General features: G+C 36.4%; 1 protein-coding gene across 1 annotated transcript in view; it reads right to left on the minus strand.

The window, feature by feature from the left end:
• The window catches only part of OTOGL (otogelin like), a 127,954-nt gene that overhangs the window by 30,277 nt on the left and 75,303 nt on the right, over nucleotides 1–22,374 (minus strand). Inside the window, exons 29-40 of the mRNA XM_057316538.1 lie at nucleotides 20,548–20,664; nucleotides 19,515–19,671; nucleotides 18,847–18,873; nucleotides 14,963–15,130; nucleotides 13,021–13,299; nucleotides 10,760–10,877; nucleotides 6,293–6,372; nucleotides 5,932–5,973; nucleotides 3,683–3,759; nucleotides 770–947; nucleotides 341–483; nucleotides 81–104 (exon numbers count right to left, since the gene is read on the minus strand). Coding sequence (XP_057172521.1) covers nucleotides 81–104; nucleotides 341–483; nucleotides 770–947; nucleotides 3,683–3,759; nucleotides 5,932–5,973; nucleotides 6,293–6,372; nucleotides 10,760–10,877; nucleotides 13,021–13,299; nucleotides 14,963–15,130; nucleotides 18,847–18,873; nucleotides 19,515–19,671; nucleotides 20,548–20,664 — 1,410 coding nt within the window. The remainder of the gene's footprint in view (nucleotides 1–80; nucleotides 105–340; nucleotides 484–769; nucleotides 948–3,682; nucleotides 3,760–5,931; nucleotides 5,974–6,292; nucleotides 6,373–10,759; nucleotides 10,878–13,020; nucleotides 13,300–14,962; nucleotides 15,131–18,846; nucleotides 18,874–19,514; nucleotides 19,672–20,547; nucleotides 20,665–22,374) is intronic.

Raw genomic sequence — 22,374 nt, forward strand, 5'->3', positions numbered from 1 at the left:
AAACATTAAAACTTTATGGAGTTAAACAAAACTTTAGCAATGAAGAGAAGGGATTTATGAAACATTTTGCAAATACTCACTAGCTTTCTAAGTGAATTTCCATTCTGAAAAGAAATGTATAAAAAACACTTTAAAAAATATATTGCTTGACTTCTTAAAAACATTATTCAAATTAATATTACATGCCTCTAAATATATTCACATGAAACATTTTTTAAGTACTAGAAGATAAATCTCAGTGAGTTCTTGAGCCCCTTCTTGCTCTGAGAATATCTAATGTTGCAGTGTACATCAGCTGTAGATTCATGAGGAAATGACACGAGAATGGATTATGACCTACCTGATTCACGGAACATTTTTCAATATGAGCAACTATAATTTCCCCAGGAATTCTTACTAAGATATAAGAAGCCATACTATACAATGCTGCATTGTTTCCATCAAATGTAATAATGCTCAGTTCTGACAACATGGAACACCGACCTAAAAATAAAAATGATAGAGAGTGGATTCGGTCTATTAACGAATTATTTGTATTTGTAGTAATGATTGCTCCTTAAAAAAAAAAAAAAAACCAACTTTTAAATTAGGTTATTACATTTGAAAAGAAGCAACTCTAAAAGTTGTATATTGGGAAATCAAATAATAAATTCAATGGAGAAAGTTCAGCAATAACTTTGGCGTGATGAGTGAGGTGATCGGTTAAAAAAAAAATAACAATCTCCTCCTGATTGGAAAATTGCCTGCCCTGTAAGAAACGCAAACTTACAAGGACATTCCCACTCAGGGCAGCAGATATCGCTGTTCACTTGCACGGGCCTTCCCCGGAAACCACAGTCAGGCATTTCCAAGGCCTTTGGGCAATTAAGAGACCAGTTGTACAACTGCCACTCCATATTAAGGCATATATACTGGCTACAATTATAAACAGGATCAAATTGTTGAGGCTGTTAATAGAAAAGAAAATTAGTTTCCTTTTCTCTATTTTCAACAAATGTTTTCAATTAATTTTTTAATTCCCCATTCACATTGCCCATAGTGTACATTTGCTAAATATGAAAGCTTTCGAAAGATAATTTAAATGTCACTACAATTTTTGTTGATGTATTCTCTCTAAAATACTCAGTTTAAACTTAATTTAAGCTTTACCTTAATACTGATTTGATATCAGAATTGTCCATACACTCAGACATCTGAGGAAATTGAACTCTTTTTCTAAATTGACTTCATTAGTGTTTGCAAACAGACCTATACAATACATGACAAGCCTTCATATGTCCTGTAAAGCTAGTATATCATTATAACTTCTGTTAATGTCAGTTTAAAAAAAATCACTACTTCATACTATAAATATTTCATTAAACATTCAACCCTCTGATGGAGGTACTATTATTTTTTCCTCTTTTATAGATGAGGAAATCAGGAGGATGAAGGTCAAAGTAACTTGCCCAAGACCCCATAGCTAGTAGGCAGTGGAGTCGGAATTTAAGTTCAGGGACTGTTACTCTGAAATCTGTGATCTTGACGATACCGCATCTCAGGGGATGGGGAAGAAAATCTAACATCTATTTAGCATCTATTATATGCCGTGTACTAATAGTAGATTATTTCCTTTGCTTCTCCCTGTACTTTGTGAGTCAATTTCTATCATTCCAATATTATACGTGATCAAAAACAGGGATAAGAGAGGCTAAATACTTTTCGAAACAGTGAGACTATTAAGTGAGTGCTTCCAAATTTAAGAGCCAAAGGGAGGCAAATAGTCAAGTCTGATTTTCCAAAATTTTCTGTGTACAATTGTATCAACTCCCAGTATTGACACTGCTTTCCGTTTAACCAGGAAAATGAAAGCAGTTAGACAAAAAAACTGCCTAAAAGAATCGATTCCTTCCACTCTACTGAAACCGTCTGAACAAGGTCACCAATGAACTCTACACTGCCAAATCCCAGGATCAGTTTTCAGACCTCAGCTTCCTTGACCTACTAACATAGTTAGGATAGCCTAGTATTCCATCTTCTTTAGTATTTTCTTTCCCTGGAAAATCTGCAGCTTTCTGATGTCTAAGAGCTATCTCAGTCTTTACGTGGCAAAACTGAACTCTTGATGACACCCACACCAGACCCTCACTTCCCACAATTTCCCCATCCTGATGAATGCCAACTTTATCCTTTAATTGCTGCAGGGAAAGATCTTAGAATCCTTGACGCCTCTTTTTCACTCACACCCCACATCTAATCTTTCAGCAAATTCTGTGCCCTCTATATTCAAAATACACCCCTAACCCAGGCATTTCTCACCATCCCCACTGCTATCCTCTGGTCCATGCCACTGTCATCTCTGCCTAAATTCCTACAACAGCCCCCTAACTGCTTCTGTTGACCCTTTACACCCTACTCTCCACACAGCAGCTAAAATGATTCTAAAGCAAATCAGATTGTGTGATTTCTCTGCTCAAAAATATCCAGTGTCTTCCTTTAAATAATTTCATTTATTTCTTATCTTATTGCTTACTCACTTAATGGCCTCCTCATTATTCTTTTAAAATGTCAGGTACTTTTTTACCTCTGGGCCTTTGCACTTACTGGTCCCTCTGCCTGGAACCCTGTTTCCCGGTTCCCACAGCTCTTCCCACTGCCTTAGTTCTCTGCATGGCTCTGTTTTTGAACTTCTTCAGATCTTTTACTCTTAAGTTACTTCATCCGTGAGGTTTTTCTGAGCATGTCAGTGAAAATAGATTTATGTTTTCCTGAGCAATACCTTCTAACATTTTATATAACTAGTAATTTATTTTGCTTACTGGCTATCTTAGAGCCTCCAGTAGAATATAAACTCCATAAAGGCATGAATTTTTACTTGGTTTTGTATTGTTTTATCTATGGTACTTAGATAGTGCCTGGCCAAAAACTGTGTTAAATAAATATTGGTGGAATGAACAGTTGGCTTATCAAACAAGTGGCAGGTTTGAAGTAAGAAGATAACTAAGTGTTCAAGTCTCAGCCAAGATAATTACAAGCTCTGGGGTCCAATGAGCTTACCTTTTTTGCCTGCCAATGCATCTTTGTTATCTGGCATAGTGCCTAGTGTATAATAGCTGCTTAATAAATGTTTTTGAATGCCCATCTAAAGAGAAGCCCACGTCAGTTAAATTTTTATTAAAGGATCACACTTAAGACCTCATTTGAGGGGCACCTGGGTGGCTCAGTAAGTTAAGCTTCTGCCTTTGGCTCAGGTCATGATCCCGGGGTCCTGGAATCGAGCCCCGCACTGGGCCCCCTGCTCAATGGAGACTCTGCTTCTCCCTCTCTCCCTCTCCCTCTGCTACTCCTGCCTGCTCGTGCATGCTCTCCCCCCAACCTTAAATAAATAAATAAATAAACAAATAAATAAATAAATAAAATCTTAGGGGGAAAAAAGACTTCATTTGAATTTTGTTTTTCTTAGTGTGACCAAAATCTAATTAGTAAGACATATTTAAACCAGTTAAGAAAATACAATTATGTCTGTGGCTCAGAGAGGGCACAAATAATTGCTAAAATGTAATGCATATTTCTTATTATCTTTGGCAAAGATAGACTAGAGAGCATAGCAAAAGAAGTTTAAGAGCATTTGGATAGTGATATAGAAAGTTGAACAGATGCGATAAGGAAATGCAAGTAGCTGGAATAGATTGCCCAGCCCTACCTCACATTCCAAACCTGTCGTTGTTGGCGTTAGCATGTCCACTACAGTGAAGTCTGATGGAGTAATCATTTCTGGACCTGTTAGAAATGAAGATATCCTTTCCATTAGTAGAATGGTACCCATCAGGTATGGAATTTACATGCAGTAGAAACTGTGCTAAGGAATTTTATACAGATAATTTCATTTATTCCTCTAAGAACTTTGTAAAGCAGATAGCAATACTCTTATCATTTTACAGATAAGGAAATGGAGGTATAGACAGGTAAGCTAGGAAGTGTCAGGGCCAGAATTCACACTTGGAAAGTCTTATTCCAAAGCTCAGATTTTTAACCACCATTCTGTAGACATCATCACTGTCTTGATAGTGTCAACACAATTGTGTGAACAGGTAAAAATATCAGTATCACTAAAAAGTGCTCAGGAGTTACAAGTTTTGTAGATGTGATTGGTAAAGACATGTGTAAGGCACCTTCAAAAGCTTTTTGTTAGGACTAAAGTTATCTCTAAAGTAGTCAAAGTCTGAAGGACCACAGAACAGCGAAAATGAATGGTTGAACTTTTGTTTAGCTATAATTAGTATCCATGGTTGATACTGCCTAAAAATGACTATTTCATTTCTTGTTGCTGCTGTAACAAATTATTACAGATTCAGTGGCTTAAAACATCACCAATTTATTATCTTGTGGTCCTAGAAGTCAAAGTCCTAAAAATCAAGGTATCAGCAGGGTTCCGTTCCTTCTAGAGGCTCCAAGGGAGAATCTGTTTCCTTCCCTTTTCCAATTCTTTGGATTGCCGGAATACTTTGGTTCATGGTCCCTTTCTCCATCTTCAAAGTCATTGCATAATATGTTCAAATTTCTCTCCCTTCCCCCCTTCTCTGATTCCGTCATCCTGTCACCTTCTCTGACTCTGACGCTCTTGCCACTCTCTTATCATGTCCCTTGTTACTGCATTGGGTACATATGGATAATACAGGATAATTTCCCCATCTCAAAATCCTTAACTTACTCACATTTGCAAAGTCCCTTTGCGGGTAAGGTCATATTCACAAAATCTTGGGATTAAGAGGTCAACATCTCTGGAGGGCCATTATTTAGTCTATCACAGTGATGTAAGAGAAAACTTACTTTTTCAGTGAAATAAATTCTCTAAGTAACCTTAATTTTGTGCTTATTTTGTAGTTTCTAATGTACAGAATAAAGAACAAAAATTCCCCATTCCTTAGTCCTCGGAGCAGTGTTCATGATATATAGACGTTGCATCTTCTAGAAAATGTGAAACTTAATACAGACTTAAATATTTTTATTCTTATCATCATAAACATTTAACCCATCAAAAGGAAACAAAGTTCTAGTCCAAAACAAGCACAGAATCATGGAAAATTCTAATGACTTGTAAGGATTAAATGTTTGCCAAGGGGTTAGTCTAATGCCTGGCAGGTACTAAGTACCTGATAAATGGGAGCCAGTAAGAATAGCGGTAACAGTGATAGTTATAGGGAAGTTTATATATGTCAACTATACTTCAATTTTTAAAATTTTGTTTATTTAGATAGTTGGTTCAGAACATTTTCATTTAAAAATTCTCTTAGCATGGACTACAAAATCTGTAACTCCTATATAATGTCACAACAGTCACTTGCCTTTTTTAGCAGATAATTTAATTAGAAATACAATTAAACTATGATAATATAACCAAAAAAAAAAAAGAAGAAGAAGAAGTATCTGAACTTTTCTAAAGTATAATCTCAGGAAAAATATTATGTTTGTCAAGCCTTACTGTGAATAGATTTATCACACTCTTTCCTAAGCCAAGTTTCACAGAGAGGGAGAGAAGTGAGGTAGGAGCTGGAATGCCTACTCCAGAGGCTGGGGCAGAACACAGGAATCGGAGCAGAAGTGCCAAAGGATGACTTCATTTGCATTAACACCTCTTTAGAGTCAACTTAACCCCTGTGATTTAGTGACACTCAAATCCTAGGTTTAAAATGTGAGGGGAAGTCCTTGTTATCCATACTACCGAAATGGAGGAAGAGGTGAACCAAATGAAGAAGCCATTCAGAAAACCTGGCGCTCTGAGCCAGTGAGCAGCTACGGAATGAGACGAAGTGACTGCTGGGTTTTCTAGTCAATGGGATAGTACCAATGTCAGTTAGCTGTTATAAGTGTGCCAAGACTTAAATTACAAAATGCTAATTTCAGGGTCTCAAATGGTAACAACAGCGGTAAGCATGGGCAGAGATGGCTTACCTGGTGGCGTTAATGCTGGTTCTGTGGGAATCAAAAGTATGCCTACAAAAAAACACAGAGATACGCTTCCTTAATCTGTTGTGCTTAAAATGAGGCCCATATATACTTCCTAATGGGATCTTTAGCATCAAGAAAAATGTTTTGGGAGAGACAGCACAGGAGGGATGTTTGAGGGAAGATTTATATGTTTTAGAAAGTAAGTAGAAACAAACAAACAAAAAAAATGTGGAAGGGATATTAAAGAAGAATCTTATAAAAGTCTGTTGTCTAAAACTTCTGTTTACAACCACTTGTTATCAGTAGAGAAAAAATGTTCAAGTGTTTCATTTTTCAGAATAAATTAGGTAAGGTTCCCACTTACAGTCTCCCGGATAAACACATTTGAGGGTGGTCTCATCAAGGATCATATTTTTAGGGCAGTAGGGCAAGCATCCTTCAACGCTTTACATGAAAAAAAAATCAAAGTGAAAAGTTCAAAATATAAAAAAAAATACTGCATTTAATATATGCAACTAAGACATATTCTTCCCAAAAGTCTTCTTTTCTACTTGTCAAGCAGTAAGCAGTGCTCCATTTGCCGCCATCCCATCATACTTCATTTTACAGAATCCCAATCCCTAGGGGATGATAAATGGATATCATTCATGATTAATGAAGAATTTGAACACAGACTTTTCAAAGCATACACTTATGTTTGGGACACACTAAAGACATGCTCTATAAATCACTGGAAATGCAGAAGAATCATTTATTGTGTTTTTAATCTACACTTGTTGAACTTTCCACTCCTATATTCCCCCAAATCTCAGCAGATAGAGATCCTTTTTAAATATCCTTGCCTTAAGGACCCTGGTAGAACAGTGGCTCTCCCTGACTATTATTAAGACCTGAAGTCACTGAAAAGATAGAGGAATCTCCGGGTGGAAGGTATGGAGGTGGAACATGGTTGTTATTCTTTGAGGACAGGGATGGGGAGGAGCAGAAGCCGTAGTTCTCAAGGGCCCAAATGTTCGGCAGTGCCTTGGAGGATATGGTTGTATATGACACCATAGAGATTGGATTTCAAGTTACAGGATGTTTGGTTTCCTAAAGATCTCCACTTCTCATGCATGGCACAGAAGCAAAGCAAGGGTGCCGAATTTAAAGAAGCTATGGCTTGGATATCATGGGCCAAAGACATCTGAAGTGCTTTTATCTAAGGGAATGAAGTCAATATAAGAAAGAAGGTTACATTTTCTTTCTTGTCCAATTGAGGCTCAGCGTCTAATTTATTCTGATTCAAAGGAAATAAATGCATTCTTTTGTGTATAACCAATTACTAGATTCATGCAAGCTAGAGAGAATTAATGCAAATATTTTTTATAAAAAGCCTTGCTTATCTGCCTTTCAAATACACTAGAAGTTAGTAATAATATTTTTAATTTTTAGACATTTCCAATTGCCACATCTGTAAAGAATTTGAATTAGAATACTCAAGGCCTCTCTCCCGTGGAAGATGAAAATGAACTTGACACTAAGAGCAAGTATAGCCACCAGAGGGCACTAGTTTGCGGAAGGAAATCCAGGCAACACTTTAAAAAACAAGAAAAGCTAATTTCTCTTTTAACATGAGACACATTTAGCCGTCTTTTGGATACCTCCCTCGCAGATGATTTTCTTTTTTACACAAACGGCTTAGTTTATGTGATCAATTGTTTATTTTATAAAATGAACTTAAATAATAAAACTTTAACTGGCGTACGATATTCCTATTCTACTCTAAACTTTGTTAAACGAACCAGAAAAATTAAAGTTACTATATGGACGAAGGGACTAGGGCCAGTTGGTTATCATTAAATTAAATAAACATCACTTTTTTGTGCAACTCAATTACTCTGTGATTGTTTTATGCAAGTCAAAACCACAGCCACTTTCTTAAAATATTTTGAAAAATCAGTAACTTATTCCTTTAAAAATGCCTTCATGGTTGCACACAGCAGATTCTTCTTTATTTTGTCATCCAACCGATAATCTATTCAACTCCTGACTGAGAAATAAACGCCTCAGATGTAGACCATGTCTTATAATAGGTATATTACATAACAGGAATAACTGTATTTACATATGGGTTCTATGGTATGCTAGTTGGCATCTTGTCTCATACAAGTTCTCATTTCCACTAGATATTTTTGTTTTTAACACTTGCTATGTGCCAGAAACCGCATCATCTAGAACGAGGGTGGTGGTTCTGTTGGGAACTTGCAGGAGGGGTGTAGAGCTATGTTAAAGCCCCAGCTCCGTACTTGAGTCTCCCCTGCAAATCCAAGAGTGAGCAATAATTACGCACCTTGGGGCAGGGCAGGGGGAAAAGGTGAAAGAAGATAGAGATGAGAAACAGCTTGGCAGAGGCAAAGTTTCATTCTGAATCTCTTCTCTGTATCCTAACCAAAAGAGAAGTTTTGGAATAGCTACAGACCAAGTTATGGAAGCGTTGAGGATCTGGGTTCAGCCGCCTTGGAGACTGGTTATACCACAAGAAATAATCAAGTAGCTAAATGCCACTTCAAACTATAGCTCATTTCCTCCCCTGTGCCAGGCTGGCCATGCTCTCTGCCCTCTGTCTTCCTTCCTTCCTTGCCCTGGTGCCCTCCTCACTATGGAGGCCCTGTTGTGTCCCTTCCTCCTGCTGGTACTGGAAGTGGCAGGAAGTAGGTGTGTGAACTTGAGAGGTCCAAGTGAATGCTGAAGATGTCTCCTTTTCATAAGAATTGGCTGTTCTTATTTTTAAGAAAATAAATAGAGGGGCACCTGGGTGGCTCAGATGGTTAAGCGTCTGTCTGCCTTCAGCTCAGGTAATGATCTCCAGATCCTGGGATTGAGCCCAGCTTTCGGCCCCCTGCTCAGCAGGGAGTCTGTTTCTCCCTCTCCCTTTTCCTTTCCCCCACTTGTGTGTGCTCTTTCTCTCTCTCTTTCTCAAATGAATAAATAAAAATCTCAAAAAAAAAAAGAGAAAAGAAATAGAAATAGAAATACTTCCTTCTCGCTGGCTTCCACTGCACTTCATACCCAGTAGAGGTTCAATTCCTGGCCCCATGACTGCCTGCAAACTGTGTCATAGACAGCAAATTGTGTCACCTCTCTGTGTCTCCCCTGACAACGGGGATAAAGAGATGACCCAATTCACAGCCCTCGGCACCATGTGAGTCACACAAAGACTACAGTGAGCTAGTTGTCATGAGTGCTTTAACCCTCTTGCCACTGTATTATCAGTATCGGCTTTTGTTTCTGTCTTCTTCCTAACGGCTGGGAGCTCCCAGAAAGAGGCGCTGTGTCTCATTCACTCGCACGCCCAGGGCCTTTTGTAGGCCCGTTGTCTGTCACAGAAAGGAAGCTCGCAAATGCCTCATGGAAAATGATCCTTTAAAAAATATTCCCTCCTATTATTGTTCCATCTCTTTGTTCTCCCTTACAGCAAAACTCCTTAGAAAGAAGAAAGAAAGAAGAAAGAAAGAAGAAAGAAAGAAAGAAAGAAAGAAAAAGAAAGAAAGAAAGAAAGAAGAAAGAAAGAAAAAGAAAGAAAGAAAGAAAGAAAGAAAGAAAGAAAGAAAGAAAGAAAGAAACTGTTTATACTCTGTCTCCATTTTGCTTCTTCTTATTCTCTGTTTTGCCAAATCTAATGAACAATTTTCGGTCTCAAATTTAAAATCCTCTGAACTAAATTCCTGACTTTTCCTGCGGATTGCTCCTCCTAACAACCTCCCTACCTCAATAAACGGCAACGAAGTCACCCTAGTAAGTGGAATCATTTGAATTTGCTATTATTGACCAGTTTTTACTATAAAAATGGTAATTTCATGTGGTTCTACCTACAATTTGCGGAGGCCTAACCTTGAATCTAACTCTTTTTTCTCTCATGATTGATATTAAATCAGCAAAACCACGGCCCTAAGTTCAAAATATATTCAGAATCTTAACATTCTTCACAACTTTCAAGGCTACCAGGCTTGTCAAATCCCTTTCAAGTCTTATCTGAATTACTGACCAGTTCTGCCCTGTTCTTCACCTCCCCAACAGTCGGTACAACAGCCAAAGGAAACTCTTTAAACAGAAATCAAATCATGTCACTTCTCTGTACAAAATATACCAGGGCATTGCTCAGAGAAAAAAACGAAGCCCCACATGGGCCACAAGGCCCTATATGATTTGCATAGCACTGTGATTCTCTGGTTTCATCTCCTACTCCTCTTAGTTTTGTTCACTTTGCTCCAACTAACTGACTTCCTTGTTTATCTTCGAACACAACAAACACATTCCCATCCCAGGACATTTGCACTGTTCTCAGACTGAAAGAGTCTTTCCCCAAATATTCACATGACCAGTTGCCTTACTTCCATTATATCTCTGATCACACACTGCCTTATTCATGTGTTTTTCCCTGACCACGCTGTGTTAATTAGCAAAGACACATATATGCCTTCTGCTCTCTGTCTTCCTTACTTTCCTTTTTTCTCCATAACACCTATCTCCATCTAACAATATATTGTATTACATACTTAGGTTTTTATTGGTTTATTCTCTGCTCTAACCCAACAAAGTGTAAGCTGCATGAGGGGAGGTACTTTGTCTGTTTTGTTCAGTACTACACCCATATCAGCCAGAATTCCTGCTACGTAGCAGCCCCTCAATAACTACTGCTTAAATAAAAGGAAGTGAATTCTTTAATAAGTATAGAGCACATACAAATTATTCTCGAGAATTGTTTTGTAATTTTAAAATTCTAAAAAAAAATCCATCGATAGAAGAATCTGCTAATGCTGGAAGTTGCCCATTGGATGGTTAAAAGACTTACGGTGGAAGAAATTTACATGCTTGTGCTTCAGGGTCACTGCATGTTTTAAAACAAGGACTGGCACAAGGTTCATATTTCCACTCACACATCCTCCGGTAGGGCACTGCTGCCTGGGTTTCTGGAGAAATAAGACGTACAGCTTGAAAAATAATGATTTATTATAGTAACCCTTCTAGGTTTGACCCCTCCTTGACTATAATGTTGTAGAAAAGACAGAGCTAGGGAAAAAGGCATTGCAATTGCTTGGTGATGAAAGTATTTCATGGTTAGGCTGAATACCTAAACGTTAGTTTCCCTTCCAAAGACTTTAAAAAGCCAGCAGTTGGAGAAAGCCATGAAAATTCAAAATCTTTTCCATTTATGTTCGGTGGGTTCTCATGATTTACATGTCATAATAATACCGAACACTTGTTTGGAATTTTACTTTTTGCAAAGTAATCTTTTGTCTATTATTCTATTTTATCCTCAAGCCTGTTGAGTATTATTTTCATTTTATAAATGAAAAAAGTGAGGCTCAGAGGAGCCAAATGACTTGCCAAGTTCAAACAATTAGGAAAATGGCAAGACAAAAGACATGTTTCCTAACATCAAAACTAGGGAGAGCATTGTTCTTCTCACAGAACTTAGAGCATGACCTTGTACATGGTAAGTATTACCTGATGACAAAAATAAATGAATGGGTTTTAATAATACATGCTTACAGTTACAAAACCTCCCCCGATTGAAGAGTTTTCTCTTACAAACTCTGCTAGTACTCTCCCCTTTCCACAACAGAGAACAGTCTTTCTGTAGCAGTCCAAAATTATTTCTGAAGAAGAGAGCTCCATAAAGCACAAAGTTCAGGGTAGAGGTTATGTTTCCTAGATTCTGGATACAGAATGCAATTCCAAAGTATGTGTAGGAAAATAAAACTTTTTGGAAGGCATCTGTGCATCTAAAGATTAGAGTGGCCATTAGACCTGGGTCACTGGAATTGTGAGTCCTGACAGAGGATTGGTTCCAAGACTAGAGTAGACCCCTAGAGAGTACCAGTTTTAGGAAGCCCACAAAGATCAGTTTCTGACATTCTGATGGTGCCATTGGCAACAGTTGTCCAAAACTCAGGTGGGGTCACTGGGTCTGATTATAACAGAGCAAATTTCTAGATTGAAGAGGAAACAAAGAGTCATAATATTCAACTTTTAAGTAAACTCAAGTAAAAATATCATATCTATAGAATGTAGTACAGGCATATCAGTGACTTTTTCTTATGAGTACAGGAACCCTTTTTAATAGGCAAAAACTTGAAGCTCGTCTAAATTTCTATAATCCAAAGACTATCAAGATTTGCAGAAATTTATCCACAACAGAAAAGGCAAATGAATGAATAAAACAAATGATAGGTTGAAATGAAATAATTTGTTTGGGAGGTCCAAGGCATATGTTAAGCTCCTAGATTTTGAAAATAAAACATGACTTTTAAACATCAGATGAGGCAGCGAAGATTCCTCTCTGAAATTCAGAAAATTCAATAGCTATAAAACTGTAAGGATCTCTAGAAATAAAATCAGGCTTCTACTGAACCAGGGAAATCTTCCAGAGGTCAATGGAACCAGATACCCTACTATTCAAAAGACAGACATAAACATGCTGTCTTTATCATTAAGAATCAGGTTATTGAGAAGCTACCTTCTAGGAAACAAAAGGTACAAACAGTAGCCCCAAGAGATGTGAGGAACCTCGATTTCCAAAGTCCAGGTAGCACTGAAAGTAATAATTGGGGCCATAATTAAAAATAACATTATTTAAGGCTGTTCTAAGCTATTTGCCAATTAATTTATGTAATATAATAACTCTATAAAGTAGGTATTATTATTTTCCCCTTCCTAATTTCACATAAACTGAAGGACAAAGAGGTTAAGAAACTCACTCAAGGGGCGCCTGGGTGGCTCAGTCATTAAGCATCTGCCTTCGGCTCAGGTCATGATCCCAGGGTCCTGGGATCAAGCCCCACATCGGGCTCCCTGCTCCGCTGGGAGACTGCTCCTTCCTCTCCCACTCCCCCTACTTGTGTTCCCTCTCTTGCTGGCTGTCTCTCTCTCCATCAAATAAATAAATAAAATCTTTAAAAAAAAAAAGAAAGAAAGAAACTCGCTCAAGGTCATACAATTTGATCTACTTGGACTCCTTTAGGAATGACTTAAAAATTAAAATTTGATAGATATTTTGCCATAATGTAAATTGTCTATTGATTCTCCTTTTGAAGACCTCAGGAACCATACCTTCTATACTGAAGCTACTTGAATGTTTGAATTCTTCGGATTCGTCATATTTTGATGCTTTGACACTAGCATCTGTGAGGATGATGAAAAAGCCTTTCTTGATGTATAACTCAAATGCACTGTAACCAGGAATCCAGAGACTCTGATGGTGGAAAAATGTGGCTCTCTGATGGAAGGCTGAATTCGCCTGCCATAGTTCCAAACGGAGAGTGTCATCGTCGTGGACGTAGAGAAAGTAGTTTGGCCTTTCAGCAGATTCCAAGGAAACAAGTGCCAATGCTGTAAATCATAAACAGTGTGTTTGACACCCCCCTGGGTTCTCTGGAGGAAGCAGATCATCATCACCAGCATTGTCAAATGTATTTAGAAAGTGGACAAAAACAGAGCTGCATGACCTCCATATGTAATTAATACCAATCTCCAAGATTTTAGCAATGAATTCTAAGATCTCTAAAAGGAAAATTAATATTTTAATGTAATGAATTGTTATTCAGCTCTAAAGCTCAAACAGGTCAGTCTCTGCTGAGTTCTATTTTTTAAATAATTTCTCATGTCCCTGGCGGAAGAAAAGAAATATCAGCTTAGGACCCCGGAACACACAATTTCATACAAGGAATTGAATGATTGAACACATATTTGTATTTGCAAGCTTTAACATTTTCAAATGCACAGAATCTCCAAATGGCTAAATTGGATGATCTAAGAGAACAGGGAAACAGATCAATTTAGGCATGTCATTGCATTTCAGTATCACTGGGTTCTTAACCAGTCGATAGTCTTCAAGTGATCTTGCTGCATTAAGAAAAAACTATTTGCTCAACATTATTGTCTATTTCCCAATAGATGATCAAATGGCTAATGAACAACTATAAAACATTTGAGAAATGTCATCCTTTTTTGTTACATGCTTTAAAAAGATTTCCTCATCTTTGTAAAACCCATGATGAAGTTTCTTAATTGAGATTTTAGGTTTAATTTCTTAGACCTTAAATTTTTTGGTTTTAATTTTTTTAGTTTAAATCCATTAGGATTTTTCTATTGAAAACATTAATTATTATAAATCATAAAATGAAGAGCTCGCTCAAATCTAACATATAATTCCAAAGGCATTGATTATATCTTAAAACTTGCAAGTCCTTCTGCTGAGCACTGGAAGATGCAAAAAAAGAATAAAAGAAATCTTATTCAGGGGAAAGATAAATAACAAACATATGAATTGGAACTTCAGACTGTGATAGGTGTTTTCATAGATTAAAATAACTAAAGGAGTTGGTTTGACAAGAAAAAAGCAATTCATTCTAGCTAGAAAATCAGGAGATTTCTCAAAATAAATATAAAAGTTAAGTCTGATTCATTTAATAAATATTTTCTAATCTTATACAACACCTTATGCATGATTCTAAGTAGGGCTAGTATAGCAACAAGTAGCCTGATTATCACCAGATCAGAAGAGGACACTAACCGCTAGTTAGAACAGGAGCCAAGTGGATGGAACCAGTATAGATCTGCAGATGCAAATCAGTAAGTGTGGGACCAGGTACCAGGACAGACAAGGCCATATAAGAATAACAGACTGTCTAGACTCTGATTTATTTCCTCAATATTTAACTACTTTGATAACAAATCAAAATTTCGAGAATTGCAAATCAAGTCTACCATGGTTACTATGAAAATTTAAGTTGTGCTTTATTTAGGACCAAAAATTCAATCAAATAATTGCAATTCTAATGTATATATGCCAAGAGATATACAAAGAAAAGATTTTATATACAAGAGATAGTTGGTTCATGTACCAGTTTCTTATTTTATTTTATATCCTTTAGGACACCTAAAAAATGCCATAAACGTATTAGATCCCCAACTAATAGCTACTGCATGAATAAATGAAAAACAATGTAAATGGAAAATAAAATTCCTATTTTCAATTGGAAATTATACTTACATGATGCCTTCTCTTTAAAAAGGCCTGGAGTGATCATAAAATTAAAAAATAAATTGCCATGAATACTACTCCTTGGCAAAGAGAAAATGCTCCTACTGGTCATATTGGCCCCCAGAACAAGGCCACTCTGTCCATAACTTGCCAGCATGTATGGCCCTTCTCCAAGCCCTAGTTAAATGCAGATAAGAGAATTATATATTGGCATAGGAGTTTTACATTTCCAGCTATCATTTCAATGGGATAGATGTTAATAACAAAGAAATACTCCAAAAATTATTGTGCATTTAAGTTATTTATCATTAATAAAATAAGTGAACTATTTTCAAAAATAAAATACTATAATGAATTGGAATATATGCATCATATTTAGATTATATAATTTAAAAAATATATGTTTTGTATATGTATATACATATATGTATACACATTTACATGTATCTGTTTGTATAAAACAGTGCTCCTTAGAAGACTGATTTAAGCTTTCTGGATCTCAATTTTTCTCACCTATATGAAGAAGGTTGTCCAGGTTACTTTCTACTCTAATATTCCATGATTTGAATCTATTCTCAATAAACATAAATTTATCTCTATCCATGGCCAGGGATTTTGATTGTCTTCTAAAAATCATCTCTCCCTAATAGGTTGCGTTGCATGAAAACAGAATTCACAGACATGATATACAATATTTTACTGTTTGGGGAATTACTGATTTTACCAGTGAGGCATGTCTATAAAAAAGAAAATAAGTTGAAGCTCAACAAAGAAGTCCAAAGTCTTTTTACTTCTGCTGTTGTTTCTCATGCACTTAACTAGCTCCATATAAAGTGGAAAATATTTACTATAGTAAAAAACTTATTAGTGTAGAGCCAAATTTGAAACTCACTCAGAACAACTTTTCTGCAAACCTTATCTTATGAATTATAAATAAGTTCACTGATATTCAAAAAAATTATGAGTTAGGTTTTGTGATAATAAGTTCAGTTTACCTTCAGCCCAATCTCTATGCCATTTAAGGGCCTTAGTATAACTGAGAGGTTACAAAACTTTGAAGTTTCTTTTGAATCATCAAAATTAAGTTACATAATTATCAGCTGTATGCTTGGCATACGTATATGTATATTTTCTATGGTATAAGTTATGTAAAATGCTGATATGTATATGGAAAGTGCTATCCTACAAGATCAATCCAGTTGTTGTCAGTGAATTTCTCATTCCTTCCTTCCTCTAATTTTTATCTCAAAAACAATTTTCCTCACCAAGCTCACTCTTAAGATGGAGGGGGAAAAAATCTAAAGAACTCAGAGAAATGCATTTGTATAAAAATCAAAAACTTCTGAATTGTCTCCCAGTTGATTGATGCTTGTGTCTGGATAGTCATGCATTTTCACTAGCAATTGAGACAAAACCATTGACTTTATCATTTATTTTCTTTAGGGAGAAGTATGATTTCACCACCTACTAAAAGCAATCATTTCCTTCAGTGATTATTTAACACAATATTAAGCATATCCTATCTAATAAAATCACTCTGAGCTTAAAACTTGCACAACAAATTTTAGTGGAATATTGAAGTCCTTGCTCACTGACAGCAATCACAATAATAAAATCTTAGTATTTTTAGTAAATGCCATAAAATGAACATGAAGATATTACATATACTCTTTGCATTAAAGATTATTGAAATGATACCAACTGTAACCTCTGAATTCTCCTACTTTTTAAAATTTTCCTCCTATAGAATCACAATTATTTACTTCTGCATTAGCCTGAAATGTTAATAAGTATCTTGATAACACAGTGCCCGATGTGTAATAAATAAAGGAAGAAATAGATCAGTGCTGAATATCCAAAGAAGACTAGGTAGGTTTAAAATATCTATGAAATTATTTGGGATGAAACAAATTAAAAATAGTCATTTAAAACAATTTTCTTTTCACAAGTACTATCACCAATCTCCTCAATTCTATATTGCCCTTCAATCATCTATCTTCCTTGGATTATTTTTACAAACTTGTACTCTCCTTTGCAGGTTAATGCTTTTGCCTATTATTTTGATCAGAGGAAACAGACTCCCCTGTCACCCCACTGAGTTGATCAGTGTCTCATGGGGGCTAAATGCCCCCTGTTCGCCCTCTGAATATTACCCATATAGTGTTCTAGATGACGCCAGAGGAGCTGGCTGGGAGAATCGTGCAACACATTAGAAAAAGAACCATCACTAGGAGTGCAGCAGACTTGTTGACAGAAAGCAAAATGTACCAAGAAGCAAAAGGTAGAGAAATTCAATATTCATAGAAAATTCTGCTTCGGGAGCCAAAGGACTGCAGAAGGAATGCCAGAAAGTACAAAGTCACAGATGGAGATTTTTACAGCAGAAGCATGTGAAGCAAGAATTCTTAAGTAAGGAAGTTACTGGAGCATTTTTTTTTTTTCAAACTGATGTCTGTGTACATTGTCTAGAGTGTATGATAACAGTGCATGGTGATCTTTCTGAGACTGGGATGTTACAACAGGGCCGTGTAGCCTGGAGGTCAAGCTCCTTGATTCCGAACTCAGATTGCTTACAAATCTCAGTTTACTATGTTTTTGACTAAGTGACTTTGACCAAGTTATTTTAACCGCTCTGGTCCTCAGTTTCCTTCTCTACAAAGTGTTAATAGTAATACCTTACAAGCATATTTGAAGCTTAAATTATATGATATAGGTAAAGTAGTTAACAATAAAAGCTATTGCTATTATTACTGTTATTAATATTAGGGAATCCGTCTCAATTTAAGCATGACATCCAAAGGATTGATGTGGAGTGTGTGTGTGTGTGTGTGTGTGAAGTCCTCAACAGGAGATATTTTGGGTTTACATTTTCTTTAACTACCAGTGAATTTTTTTTAATGTTGGGTTTTTTTCTTCCATCAAACTTCCATAAATGTAACAAAAACAACCAAAAACTAAAATGTCAATTTTCCTTTTAATCCATCATCTCTATTTCTCTAAAATTATCTAGCTTTCTTTGGGTATTTATAGCTGACAGACTTCTCCCTAGCTCAGTAAATCACCAAAAATGCCTTTGATTAGTTGCTTGGGGTTTTTGTAATGGCCCACTTTTCCTGTAACTATTACTCTAATTTATCCCATCATGAGTCCAGAGTTTGTCCAGTCACTGACAAAATGAACACTGAACACCATCCTGGATCATCTTACTTGTTTGAATTAGGTTTAAGTGGTTATGCTTTCCTCAATAAGTAGGTTTGACAAAAAGCAGGCTCCAATTCTGCCAGTAGGTGGCATTTTCACTGAGGATATAACTCTGTCTCTTCTTATATCTATGCCTTAGTTTAGGTAGCACCTACACTTCGACTTCTCACTGCAAATTTGGTTGCTTGATGGGGCTAGGAGAGATCCATTATTACTATTAAATCAATAAATTCTCATTCTGATAATATGTAAATAATTATTTTTGCCTACAATGATGGTGAAATAAATTCCTTACATTCTTATCACACTGTTTGATATCTATGACATAATGTTGGAATAAAGGTTATATTTATACATAGTGGTAAAAGATAAGCATTTGGTATATGTCTTTCAAACTTTTTGCCTAAAAGGTTAGCTATCTTCACTCATTCATTCATTCATTCATGTCATTCAAAAACTATTTATTGAGGCCTCCTAAATGCTGAGAACTTAGTTCACACTCTTTTTATTTTACAGAGAATAAATTTTGACTCAAATACTTAGAAATTTAGATAAATTTTAGAAAGTAAAGGCTTTAATTGAATTATATACCAAATTATGAACTGTTGTTCCCAGCCACATTGTTCAAAAACTTTTAATCTGAAAATACATCCCACAGAATGCTATAGTAATAGTCTTTAAATGTCACATACCTTCATTGTAATATTCACAGTCAAGTGCTAAAAAATAAAAGAATAAATATTAAACTATATAAGAATCTGACCATTTATCTCAAAGTATGCAAAATATGGCTTATATATTTATTAATGACAAGTGAAAGAACTATGATGCCATCATTCTGTAATGACATCATTATTTGGGAACATCCTCTGAGCAAAGAGGATTCTTTAAGAGTGATGTGCTGTAATTAATTAAATTTTGTAAGATTATTTTATACGTAGGCAAATATATCTGTCTACTTAGAAATGTGACCTGAAAGTGTTAAAATCTTTAGATGACTTGCCATCTACCTAAGTAAATTAAAAGTTTAAAAACTCAAATCTGTTTCTTATAATCAGAACAGTGAAATTTCACAGGCGTAAGGGGAATAAGTCATAAACAATTTGAGGATGGTATACAATTTATAGTTCAAATGTTAAAGTGACAACAGGCAAATAAAATTTAAAATTTTACCTTGATTTTTATTTTTATAAATCCTTTAGCTGTACTACAATTTATTGTCATTGTCAAAGGAATAGAAAATTTAGCTATCTTGAAGAAATTCTATTTGCATGAATTCCATGGTATTTGTTCTGTGGTAAGACAAATTAATCTCCTTATTAGGTTCCCACCATGATGGTGTTCTAACTAGGGTACTCACAACAACTAGTGGATGACCGCCAGTGAACAGACACCCCTTCCTGACAACATTTGTATGCATACGCGGCTACGGTTGTGCATAAACATTCACAATCCCCACCAAGATTACAGTTACACGTGTCTTCGTGGCAATTTTTAGCAAAAGAAGTAACATCAATCTGAAAATGAAATGAAAAATGGGTTAATTCCAATAAGTAACTGATTGAAATTCAACCTTCTAAAAGAAAACTAACTGGTAGATTTTCAAAATTTGGTTATTATCAACTTTACACTGCCACCTAGAGTTCACAACATCTCAAACCTCCATATGGACCAAAGGAGAAAGGAATTTATTAGGCAAATGTAAGATCAAAGAACCAGCAAAACAGGTAATGGGTCTGACAAAATATATAATTTCCACACCTGCAATATAATAATATTTTGATATTTTGTAGAAGCTCATTGTTTCATTATTAGCATATTCACATGGCAATAAAAATGTTCTGTTACCAATTGTACTTCTAGTGATTTTTATGAATACCTTAAACTATTTCTTTAAACCTCTATTGGGGTCTAAAATTATAATGTTGGGAAGGCATTTAGAAATGTAAATTTCTAAATAAATTACACCCCATCTTGGCATATGCTTTTAAGACTGTTTTAAATGTGCCACTACTAAGAGTTTGAAACTATACACTGGGTTGAGGAGAAGAACGCCCAGGCAGCAATGTTCTCTGAAGAAAAAGAAATATTTATGGCTTTGACCAATCATTTCTGGCTTTGAGGATGTATTAAAGATGCTTCATAAACTAGCACAGAATATTACAAATAATATGTACAAATGAAGGTTGTTAAGTTGGATTGAGGGAGAAAATCAATCAACTAAATGCATCACTTCTACAGAGAAACACACTACCCAATTTGTCTTCCTGACAGCAGTGAGGTAGTCCACCTGAAAAACCAGCTGTTGGTTAAACGATTTGTCCCGTTCATCTCGGTGTTACAGACACAGCAGTACCATGTAAATACAGAAGTTTAGTAAAGTGTTCATTTACCACATTGCGACAAGGAGCAAAAACATCGCTGTACAAAATGGAGCACTCTTTCTTGGCATAAGGAAATTTGTTTTGATGTGCCTCACAGGGTTTAAATAATTCACTGGGGGTTTCACACTGTTGAAGAGAAATAAGGGAGAAGAGAACATTTTCAAAGGGGTGACTTCTGAGGCTGAAACCAGAGTAAACTATTCTGACTCCATCCATTGCAATCACATCTCATATATTCTCCTTCTTTTAGACAGGTCTTACCTAAAGCATCTGTGCTCAGCCAACTCTAAGTATATAGTATTTCGAAAACAATTACGCATACTCTTAAAATTCTGGCACTATTAGAGGTGAACAGGTTTTAAATTTGTCTCAAGTGCAGTCATTAAAAAGTTATGTGAGCAAATGATTCTCTTTCCTTCCTTTTTCAGCTCCTCCGTTTCTGTCACAGCCTTCCTCTGAGGAGCTGCGTACGCACACGTGTCTCGGGCTCACCTCCCACGTGCTCAGCGATTTGGTCTCTGCCTCTTCTAATCCACCTCCCTGAAACCGCCCTGGAAATGTCATCAATGATCTCTTCATTAGCGTTGCCTAAATATAAAGGCAATGTTTCGGTCTTCATCTCACCTGACCTTTCACTACCTTTGACTCTATTTATTACTTTGCCCTTCTTAAATAGCTCTCCTCATTTATTTCTTGTGACATCATTTTTTTTCTGGGTTTCTTCCTAATTCATGAGCTGCTACTCCCCATTCTTCTGCCCCCTCCCTTCTGTGTGAAGCCTGATCCTCAAACCTCTATTTTTCTCATTCTGTACACTTCTCATGGCTTCAACAACCTGTATATACTAGTAACTGCCAAATCCGTATTTCCAGCCCAAATCTCTTTCCTGAATCTCAAAACTGGGTATCGCCACATAAATTTCTCTGTGGCTTCTCTCTCAATGCATCCTAGCCTGTACTTATCGCTACACGATTGGCCTGTCCCCACTTTCTTCCACCATCTCCTCTCCTCTTTGCCCTGCCTCAGGGAAGAGCACCAGCAATTACCCAATAAGCCAGGGAGGTAGGAGACTGTCTTGAATTCTCCAGATTCATCCTTCCTAATGCAATCTTTCAATAGATGCTGGTGTAATTTTAATCTTTAATGCCTCTCAAGTTTGTATAGTTTTCTAAATCTTCACTGACTCAGCACTACCAGCTGGATTATACGAGCCTCCCAACTAGTTTAGGGCCTTAGACCCTAGCACTCATACCTTGCAGGTCTATAATTTGCATTCCAGCTATTGACTACTTCAAACCCTCCAGAACCGCCATATTAAATTTTTTTGAGATTTTCATTCAGCATCAGTCTTCCTGACACCTTTTAATGGGCCTCTCCCTCCTTTGCTGCTACACTGTTTCCCAGCGTTTTCACTTCTCCAGCTCCTGTGTCTTGTAAGATTCAGCCCAATGGCACCTACTTCAGGAACCTTCCTTTGACCATAACAAAGTCCACATTGTGTTCACCTTTATTAAAGCACCTATCTCGGGGCGCCTGGGTGGCACAGCGGTTAAGCATCTGCCTTCGGCTCAGGGCGTGATCCCGGCGTTCTGGGATCGAGCCCCACATCAGGCTCCTCTGCTATGAGCCTGCTTCTTCCTCTCCCACTCCCCCTGCTTGTGTTCCCTCTCTCACTGGCTGTCTCTATCTCTGTCAAATAAATAAATAAATAAATAACTTAAAAAAAAAAATAAAGCACCTATCTCATATTTTCATTGTTAATTTTTTTACCTCAACTACTAATCTAGACTCTAAATTCCTAATGACAGGGGCTGTGTTTTAATCATAATGTAGGTT

Source organism: Ursus arctos, unplaced genomic scaffold (genome assembly GCF_023065955.2).
Source record: "Ursus arctos isolate Adak ecotype North America unplaced genomic scaffold, UrsArc2.0 scaffold_21, whole genome shotgun sequence".
NCBI lineage: Eukaryota > Metazoa > Chordata > Mammalia > Carnivora > Ursidae > Ursus > Ursus arctos.